Source organism: Alosa pseudoharengus, unplaced genomic scaffold (assembly GCF_046254945.1).
Source record: "Alosa pseudoharengus isolate Yale_2024_CS ecotype anadromous, Long Island Sound unplaced genomic scaffold, YU_APseudo_1.1 YU_APseudo_1.1_scf_16, whole genome shotgun sequence".
In the NCBI taxonomy this organism is placed as follows: domain Eukaryota; kingdom Metazoa; phylum Chordata; class Actinopteri; order Clupeiformes; family Clupeidae; genus Alosa; species Alosa pseudoharengus.
This window is the reverse complement of record NW_027468630.1, coordinates 14,378,478-14,389,399: the sequence shown is the minus strand read 5'-3', so window position 1 is coordinate 14,389,399 and position 10,922 is coordinate 14,378,478. Positions and strand designations below refer to the sequence as shown.

General features: G+C 42.4%; 1 protein-coding gene across 11 annotated transcripts in view; it reads left to right on the top strand.

Moving 5' to 3' along the window:
- The first annotated feature begins 523 nt into the window (after nucleotides 1-523).
- LOC143125578 (uncharacterized) overlaps nucleotides 524-10,922 on the top strand; it is a 29,633-nt gene continuing 19,234 nt past the window's right edge. For all 11 annotated transcript variants that reach the window (XR_012987286.1, XR_012987285.1, XR_012987284.1 and 8 more), the window contains exon 1: nucleotides 524-696. Coding sequence is in view for 4 of the 11 variants with exons in the window: in XM_076287186.1 (XP_076143301.1) it covers nucleotides 648-696 (49 nt within the window). In the remaining 7 variants the exon portion in view is untranslated. The remainder of the gene's footprint in view (nucleotides 697-10,922) is intronic.

The following is a 10,922-nucleotide window of genomic DNA, read 5'->3' as shown; positions in this document are numbered from 1 at the left end:
TCTATCTCTCTGTTCCTTCTCTCTCTTTTTAGCAGTTAGCAAAACCTTACACATCCCATATTGATGATGTATCTACTGTATGTGGTGGAATATGCTGCTCTTTGTGCCATTTACAGTAATTGCCCCCTGGGGATGAATAAAGTGATTTGAATTTAATTTAATTTAATTTTCTCTATCTCTCTCATCCTTCTCTCTCTTTCTCTCTCTCCCACTCTCTATCTCTCTTTTTCTCTCTCTCTGCTTGTGTGTAGTGAGTGAGTGAGTCAGTTAATGTGTTTGCATAGACATCTGTGTGAGAGTGCGTGTGAGAGTGTGTGTTTGATGCCTTGACATGTGAGTGTGTGTGTGTGTTTCCACAGATGTGTGTGTGTGTGTGTGTGTGTTTCCACAGATGTGTGTGTGTGTGTTTGTGTGTGTGTGTTTCTATTGAAGTTCCTCTTTCTCATCTCTATCAACAGGCAAGCTCCATCCTGCTCCGAATATTGCGCAGTCGGGCTGTTAGTTCCTCTCAAAGTGCCACACACACACACACACATCCGAGTCATCTCAGGGGCTCAGCAGGTTGTGTGTGTCAGAGAGTGTGTGTTCATCTGCATGTGTGTGTGTGAGGGAACTGGACTCATCAAGACACTGTGTTCCAGACCAGGATGAAAACTGTGTTGGGACTTCTAGTGCTGCTGGCAGCATCTACTCATGGTAAGGGTGTGTGTGTGTGCGTGTGTGTGTCTGTGTGTGTGTGTGTGTGTGTGTCGAGAGTGTGTGTGGACAGAGGCCATAGTATAGTTGGATGGATATGGAGATATTATATGTCTGAACGGATATGATGAAGTTTTATACGTACATGTAATCATCAACTTTTGAGACTAAACTAACAGGGCTGTATTTTGGGTCACCAGCGCATGGCGTAAAGTTCGTTATTCACCGGCGCGAAGTTGAATTCGTTATTTTGCACCTTTATTTTTTAAGCATTGCGCCCAGGGGTGTGGCAATTAACAACCTAGGGAGGGACCTGGCGCATTGTCTAAAAATCGCTATCATACACCACCTAAACCTGGTCAGAAGTCAATGGCGAGTTGTTCATATGCTATTTTAAGAGCGCATGTCAACAGTCATATTGGCAGGTGCACGCACCATCCTTCTATCATTCATGAATCCACACCAGCGCACGTCCATGCAAAGCATTACAAATTGCACGATTACAATGGTAAACATAATTAGAATAAAGATATTACGAAATACTGTACATCTCATGATGAGTAGTTATTCACCATCATTTGCAAAGTGATTAGGGGAGAGGCGAGAGACATGTATGGAGCACAGCTGAAGACGCACTGTCACGAGATATAAGCAACTCCTCTGCAGGATAAATGTTGTTTTATTCAGTCATTTGAGCAACATTAGGGTAAGTGTTGCATTTTCCAGCCTATGTTTTCGATGGTAACCCATTGTCAGTCAATAGTGAAAGTAACTGCATATAACTGTCTTGTCGTTGACTGACTCCTTGGTGAAGTTAGTTTCACTTTGCCAATGAGTTCAAATAATAGACGAGTGCAAATGCGTGAAGGCTATGCTAGGCTTTAGTAAAGCATGGTTTAAGAATGACTATTCCATACGGTCTCGCAAGCAGCCTCCTTCAAATGCGCCGTTGAATGCCAAAATACCGATGCATTTATTTGACATATCGCGCGTTGCGCCGTTAAAGGGAATGACAGATGTCATTCTCATTGGTTTAAAATGATGTTACGCCCCAAACACACCCATATGACTGATTAAAAGACCTAGGAACACCTTGTTACGCCATGCGCTCCACTTTTGAGAACGAAACCCCTCCCAATGTGAACTGAACATCCTACTAAATTTGAATAGACTTTTGACGAGTGACGATGCACTTTAGAATGTCATGATAGGGCCCACAGAGTTACAGGCTTTTGCAGGTGTGGTACTGTATGTAGACATTTTTAGAAATGCGCTGTGTTTAAAATCTTTATGATGATTTGGTAAATGTAAGTGATTTAAAAAGCTGTCATTGTGTGTATTCTGGGTAGAGCTGCACTATCAGGGTCATTGTGTATATTACTCAGAAGTGACAATAACACTTACGATACCTTAACATTCGTCTAGGCCAGTGGTCCTCAAACTTTTTTCCGTCATTGTCAAGCCTCACCTGACACCATCAAGTTCAAGATCAAGTTTATTGTCATATGTATTAGTAGGCCTCCAATACAATGAAATGCATTTTGTTCCATCACTCACATGCAGTATAACAGACAAGGAAACATACAACAGACAAAAACAGACATAAAGTGCATAGTGTAAGACAGAAAGCGCATCAGTTATTCAACAATCTGACCGCCTGTGGAAAAAAACTATTACTGAGACGGTGGTGCTGGACTTAATGCTCCAGTAACGTCTCCCGGATGGTAGGGGAGAGAACAGAGCATGAGCGGGATGATTGGGGTCTTTAAATAATACAATCAGCTTTTCTCTTGCAGCGGGAAGTGTAAATGTCGTGGAGATCAGATCAGCGTCAATAATCCTGGCTGCTGACTTGACGACTCTTTGCAAATGTTTACGGTCATGGGAGGTTGTGCTCCCATACCACACTGTGATGCAAAAAGAAAGAACGCTCTCAATGGTGCATCGGTAGAAATTCTCAAGTGCTCTGGTACTTAGGCCAAACTTTTTAAGATGCCTCAGAAAATAAAGGTGTTGTTGTGCCTTCTTGAGGGTGCACTTGGTGTTCAATGACCATGTTAGAGTGTCTGAGATGTTTACGCCTAGAAATCTGAAGCTGTCAACAATCTCTACAGATGCTCCGTTGATGGTAATGGGAGTGTGATCTACTCTGGCCTTCCTAAAGTCAACAATGATTTCCTTAGTCTTATTGACATTAAGGAAGAGGTTGCCCCAGCAATATTGGCCCTTTTAAATAAGGGACTGTTCTAGGGCTGCACGATATTAGGAAAACATGCGATATGCGATACCATTATTGAGTACTGCGATAACGATATAATTTGCGATATTTAAATATACTGCTCAATAAAGGTTTTCCACACATATTTTGAAACCTTCCACCCTTTTCTCCATTCTCAAACTACATTCACAGAATGTCTGACAGTTCTTGCAAAATAAAACACTCGCCTCAAAAGTTTTACTTGTGCTCAGAACCAAACAGTGACAGAGTGATTCAGTGTATGATTGAAGTGTTCCCTTAATTTTTTTGAGCAGTATATTTAATGTTTTTTTCATTCTGCTTGCTGCAAACATACACTGTTATAGGCTAATTACAGAAATAAATGTATAATTTTTAAATAATATAAAATATAATGTAGCCTATATGGCCTGATGAAAGTGGACAGCTAAGAGACCTACTGACTAGGCTATCGAAGTTGTGTGGAAGATCTGCTCCTAATCCTCATAAAAGACGGGTGGACAGCCAATCTGAACACTTGTGCACCAACCAGCGGAATATTCCACATTGCCAGCCTTCGATGGGCCTAGCAAAGAAGCTAGGCCTACTTAAGCTATATCGCGGCAATCATCTCAGTCTGTAACCTCATACAGTACGCTGCGCATCCCACGTTATTAGGCTACCGGCATGCCGACTACGAGGGCAGCGGAAAGTGAAAGTAATTGGGCTGCAATCGCACAGTCCAGAAGTAGGTTAAACAACTTTTACAAATAACGAATCCTGATTACCTCTGTGCTGCTGTCTGGGGCTTTTGCTAAATGCAAATCATGAAATACAAGCCTTACCGACAGTGAAAGACAACTTCTGATATAACGATAACGAAAGAAATTGTTTATTTTAACACGGTGGAGAAGGACGCATTTGCGCTGTGTTTGTAACACGGCATCCTTCATAAAACCAAAATATTCCCATATAACAGACGTGCTTTTCCTTTTAGTCACTAATTCCTCTTCACCCAAGTGTAGCCTACCTCGCTCGACTCACTATTTTCAGCCATCACGACTTAGCTCCTGCTTTAACACCTAAAACACCACACACCTAAACTGGTAGGGGACGGGCTTCTTGGGCTGCATGACCGCATCAGTTTGGTAAAATATGTTGACATTCAGAATGTGAATACACCATAGACTGTATGGAATGCGCACGGCTCAGAAAATGTATCGAAAATTAAGTAATCTTTGCGGTATGTCCATCGCAAGTGTTGATATCGCGATAACGATAGATTTTAGATATATCGTGCAGCCCTAGACTGTTCGTTATTTATTTAAGTTAAGGGGCTACCGGAGGAATTTTGGGAGCGTTAGTCAAAAAAGACGTGACCCTCCCTCGGCAGCAAGAAATTTGTCTATGACCCTCCAAAGTGATTGAGAAAAAACGCATGACCCTCCCCAACAATTTATTGATGCCTTCTGTACTGGGTAAATTTGGGAGCTTGCATGCTACCACTCCTTCCTTGAAATGCCTTGAAAGGGCTGTCGTTTGCACAATTTCACAAATAATCACCAGGACCGAAACATAACCTACAGTACCTGTCAACTTTTTCCGGGTTTATCACGTATTTTAACTTTTTTCCCCGCTGTCTTGGAGTTGGAGCTGTAGGGCCGTCGCAAGGGGGTGTAGCTACCTCTACTGAAAGATGGCTCGAAGACTGTGTTGCACGAAGTTCACTTTGGTTTATTAACCTACACAGAAGTTGAGTAAAGCCGTGTAACAATGTAATACGTAGACTAATAACTTCCATAAACTCTTTAACCACTTGTAAACACCTGCAAACACCGTAAGAGCTTGTCAACTCTCCAGTAAAGGAGCAAACTTTTCTTTAAACTACAAAATATCTTAACATGCATCCGTTCCAGCTTCACATCCATTCAGCTTCACTGTACTGTTTGTTCTGACACAGGCAGCTTCCTTCCATAGAAGTGCATGGTAGGATCATGTCAAAATAAAAGTCCTTTGAAGTGAAGTGCTCAATAAAAGTCCTTTGTTCAAGTTTTAACATTACTCTGCATAAACAAGCTATAAAAGTATAAAACACATAGTATGAAAACACACTTATTTAACAGGGTTATCTACACTCCACTACCACCAAATCATGAGTTCACGTTTACAACTGGTACGAATGATTTCCATAGAAAATAACCCTGGCTAAACATTCAATATAATCAAAACATCAGTGAATACATTTGAAGGGTATATACATTAACACACTGAGAAATCATGTATTGACCTTAAACACATTTCAACACACTAAAATCATGAATTGACTTTACACGTCAAACACACTGAAATCATGAATTGACACCTTTTAAATCATGAGTGAAATCACTGTGAACCAAACCCTTTTTTAAATCATGAACTGAATTTTCAACACAAAGCATATTCAGTAGGCAGAATTAGTAAAACATTCTAACCTCAGTCTCCATTAATAAAACTAGCTTTTGTATGGGACGTTCAACTACTGATGGCTTGCTGATACGCTCACCCTTCTCATTCAGATTTTTGTCTCCTAACTGTACCTTAACCTTTCTAACTAGCCCATCCCTATTTGCAGTAGTCTCCAACACTCTTCCAAGCCGCCACTCATTTCTAGGTAAGTCTTCATCTTTCATCATCACTATGTCGCCTATTTGCAGTTTTCTTTTTGGGACATGCCAGCGTTGTCTTGTGGCGATATTGGCAAGATATTCCTTACGCCAGCGGCTCCAAAACTGCTCAGCTAGAAATTGTACCTGTCGCCACCTTTTGTGTGTGTACAGATCTTCTCTAGTAAACTTGCCTGGTGGTGGTAGCGCTACTGTGGATTTAAGTGTAAGCAAGTGATTTGGCGTGAGGGGCTCTAGACTGTTTGGATCACTTAAATTTGCGACAGTGAGGGGCCTGTTGTTTACTATTGCCATTACTTCATAAAAGAAGGCACGAAGAGCAGAATCATCCATCCTTCCTGGGGAAAGTGAAAGAGTGGTGTTGAGTACAGCCCTTATTGTCCTGATCTGTCGCTCCCACACTCCTCCAGCATGACTCGAATGCGGTGCATTCATACTGAAGTCGCACTGTTTGTTTGACAGAAATGCGGCTACTCGTTCTGGGTCAACTTCCTTTAACGCTTCACGTAGTTCATTTCGAGCTCCAATGAAATGACTTCCTTGATCTGACTTTATCTGTCTGACCGTACCACGTATGGAGATGAAACAGCGCAACCCATTGATGAAGGTGTCTGTGGACAGGTCGGTCAGCATCTCAATGTGTATTGCACGAGAAGAGAAACATGTGAAAAGGAGGCCATATCGTTTGTAAGTGTTTCGTCCCTGTTTAACTATAAATGGACCAAAACAATCCATACCGCAATAACTGAATGGCGGGGAGGGGTCTACTCTTTCTGAAGGAAGATCAGCCATTCTCTGTTCTTCAGTGGGTCTCCTATGTTTTCGGCAGATGACGCACTGTTGAATGTAGGATGCCACAACCCTATTCATGCCTGGTATCCAAAATCCATTTGATCTTATTTCATTCATTGTGAAACCTTTCCCTTGATGTTTAACCTTCTCATGACAGTCAGAGATGATCATTTTCGTTATGTGGTGACTCTTGGGAATGACCATGGGGTGTTTAAAGGCATATGATGACGCGGAGTTGCCGAGCCTCCCTCCCACCTTAAGCACACCATCTTCTCCTATGAAGGGATCAAGAGTGTACAATTCATTGTTCTGTTGCAAAGTTTTTCCTTGTCTTATTGTGTTTATTTCATCTTTGTACATCTCACTTTGTAGAGCCTTAACTATGACACATTCTGCTTTCTTCCTTTCTGTTAGAGTAGCTAGGTGGTTTGATTTATCTTTCTTTATCCATCTTAATATGCGAGCGACAGCTTTGGTTGCGCTAGACCAAGAGGAAAAGTTGGACAGACGGTCTGTTAGACCCGGCTGTTCTGTGCTTACTGTGTTTAGGACTCGAGCTACTTTTACCTCTGGATCTCCTACCAACAGCTCTAGTGAGATTTCCATGGAGAGATCAATATTCTTTTCCCAAGAACTTGGGTCCGGTAAACCAATTGGAGGTCAGCATCTCTCTAACAGTCAATCCTCTCGACGCGTGATCTGCCGGATTTTCTTCTGTGGCGATGTAATTCCATTGTTGAGGTGTTGAACTCTGGTGTATTCTCTGCATTCTGTTTGCAACAAACACGTGGAAGCGGCGTGCCTCATTGTTGACATCCAAGTACGACTTTGGAATCTGTCCAGAAAAATTCATCAATATTTTCATATTCCAGTTCACCTTTAAGCACGCTGCTTGCCTTCACAGAGGTGACTGCGGCTGTCAGTTCTAATCTGGGAATGGTAGTCAATTTCATGGGGGCCACTCTTGATTTTGCCATCACCAGAGCACAGTGGATGTTTCCCCTTTGATTGCAGAGTCTTACGTATGAGCACTGGCCATAGCCCACAGTACTTGCATCGGAGAAATGGTGCAATTCTGCCTTGATGACTTCTCCAAAACTAGCAGGTGCATAGCAGCGGGGTATACTTAGTTCCTTTAGATTGGCAAGATCCTCTTTCCAGCACTCCCACCGTGGCTTGAGTACAGGCGGCAAAGGCTCATCCCAGCCAGCGCCCTGTTTACACATTTCTGGCAGAATTCTTTTTCCACCTAGTAGCACAGGTGCAATGAACCCAAGGGGGTCGTACACCGAAGTGACTGTGGATAATATGTTACGTCTTGTGGCAGGTTGATCTTGGAGTTGGATTCTGAACTTGAAGCAGTCAGATTCTCTATGCCACTGGATGCCTAGTGTTCTTTCTAATGGGACATCATCAAAGGTGTACTCAACATCCTTGAACTCTGCTTGTTCTGATGCAGGGATGCTTTCCATTACGGTTCTATCATTGGACATGAATTTATGCAACCGAAGGCCGCCCTTTGCACAAAGCATTCTCGCCTCTGTGGCTAGTCTTATTGCATCCTCTGTGTTGAGCACACTGGCAACGCCATCATCAACATAAAAGTTCTTCATTATGAACTGAGCCCCAAGAGGGTATTCATCACTGTATTCTTGAGCTAGGTGTTTCAATCCGTAGTTTGCGCATGCGGGTGACGACGTGGCACCAAAGAGATGGACTTTCATGCGGAACACGTCTGGTTTTCTGTCTAGGTCACCCTCCCTCCACCAAAGGAAGCGTAGGTAATTTCTGTCAGGCTCATTGACATGAAACTGGTGGAACATTTTTTCCACATTGCACTTCAGTGCTATGGGGTGTTGACGAAATCTGATGAGAATGCCATTCAGATTGTTGATCAAATCTGGCCCTTGGAGTAGGTGATCATTTAGGCATGTACCCTGATATTTTGCCGAACAGTCAAAGACCACGCGCAGCTTTCCTGGCTTTTTTGAGTGATAATACTCCGTGATGAGGTAAGTACCAGGTCTCTCCCTTAATGCCATCTTCTATAGTTTCCTCAGCATCTCCCCTGTCTATGATTTCCTTCATGAAGTCGGTATAATGTTTGTGGAATGTCTGATCTCTGGATAGCCTTCTTTTTAAGTGGTTGAGTCTGATAATGGCTAGCTGTGTATTGTCAGGTAATGCAGGTCTTCCTTTGAATGGCAGGGGCATTTCTTAATGACCATGACTGTTTTTTCTTTATGTTGTCTTTCATTTTGTTTAGGAACAGGATGTCATCTTGTGACACTTTCTTACTGTCTTCACTGGTGTCTTTAAAGTCACTTTCTAAGATACGAATGACATCTGCTGGAGTGATCAGGGGGAGCTCTTTAACAGCTACTCGGTGAAATAGACTGCTTGTTTGGGACATATCAAGGCGTGCTGGTGAATATCCCACTATACTCCATCCGAGATCTGTCTGTATGCCGTAAGGTTCTTCATCACCACCCACGATTACCTTTCTGGGAGCCATAGCCCTTGAACAGTTATAGCCTATCAGCAGACCAATCTCGCAGTCTTGAAGAGGTGGAATTTCTTTAGAGATAGCCACAAGGTGTCTCCAACTCTTGGCGGTCTCACAGGTGGGTATATGAGTCCGATTTACTGGTATGCATTCTCTTGTGTAGGCAGGTGGGAGATCAATGTGATTAGCTGAACTGTAGCTTCTCACTTGAAGGCCTGTTACTCTACTACTTTGCAAAACTGTGCCTTTATCTAACATGGTGGTCAGCTTCAATCTAACATGATAGGAGTCAGCTTGGAGAGCATCACTTACTGCTTGATCAATAAATGTGGTGTCACTTTGAGTGTCAAGTAGTGCGTATACTAATTTTTCATTGTTTGGATTGTTTTTTGTAGACACCCATACTGGCACAATCATAGAGGTATTAGTAGTCTGACCTGAAGCTACATTTAGAGCTGTGGCGCTTGCATCATTAGGCACTTTATGTGGATGAACTGATGGAGTAGGCCTTGTATGCTTCACAAAATTGTGGTCGTGTAGACTAGTAGGATGCTTGCCTTTGCAACTGTTGCATGTGTGTCGATGGCGACAGTCTTTAGAATTATGCCCTGGTCGTAGACAACCATAGCAAAGCTTTCTTTCCTGCACAAATTTCTTACGCTATTCCAGGTCTTTAGCTGTGAATTTAGTAATTGTAATTGTAAATCTGATGTGTACTGTCTTGGCAGAATGTGCATGGTGGCTTTGCATGTGGCCTTTCTGTTTTACTTTGGTCCGCATTGTTTGTTTGTGTGTTTAACACTCTAACTTTCCCACCGTTGTTTTCTTTCAGGTGTCTTTTCTCCATAACTGTGTCTGAGGACCGGAGAGCATAGAAGGAAGTTACAGGGTTACATGCGATTTCTGCTTCCGTTGCCACAAATGCGGAAAACTCTTGAAATGTTGGGAATTCTTGATTTCGACTCAAGGTCTGTGTGACCTGCCGATTCCATCTAGAGATGATCCAGTCAGGTAGTTTCTGTACTAGTTTTTGGTTCTCTTGACAGTCGTTCAAGATATTGAGACCCTTTACATGAGACATTGCGTCTTGGCAGGCATTCAGAAAGTCAGAGTATTCTCTAAGATTGACTGCATCCTTCGAGTTGATTCTAGGCCAGTTAGCAAGTCTTTCTCTGAAAGCTTTCTGTATAATGAATGGCTGTCCATCACGACGCTCCAGGCATCGTGATAAGCCTCATCATCGTTTCTGTAGAAGGCTCGCTCTAGAGTTTTACGGGCTGGTCCACTCACATATTTCTTTAGATAAAAGAGTTTGTCTGCAGCAGAGATGTTCTTTTTGTCAATAAGGGCCATTAAGGAGGCTTTCCATTCTATAAACTGAATCGGATCACCAGTGAACACTGATGGCTCTGGTGTTGGGAGTCTGCTTAGGGCTATGCTATCCTGAAGTGCTTGTGCGAAAGAGGGCATATCACGGTTTTGTTGGGCTGTATTTTGTTCAATTTTCGGTTTAACTTCAAAATCATAATCAAAGTGTAAGGCGTTTATTTCTCTTTCTGTTTCCTGGGTGTAGACTTTTTAATTTAGCTTGAGCTGCTTTTAAGTCCTTCTCTGCTTGCAATCTTTCTAGTTCTAATTTTTGAGATTCAAGGGCCTTCTTATGTTGTTCTTCTAACTGTTGTATTTTGTCTTTGTGCTCCCTTTCCTTTAAGAGCACTTCATATACCGCTTCTTTAGCTGCAACCTCTGCTGCAGCGTCTGCACGTTTACCTGCTAAGCAAGACACAGAGTGTTGGCTATTTTCATGGCTCACTTTGGAGACAGTGGACCCATAGATAGAACGAGCGTAATCACAGTCAAGTAGCGTGCGGAGGCGGTTTCTCTCCCTTTCAGCATCAAAGTCATCAATACCTGCTATTCTCTCATATGTAATTTTGTTAATGTCTGCGGTTACAGCCTCACATGCATCTACACATCGCCTTATATCAGATGAAGGTGTGACAAGTTGTCTTATTTCATCATATAACTTCATCACATTATTTTTGACTTC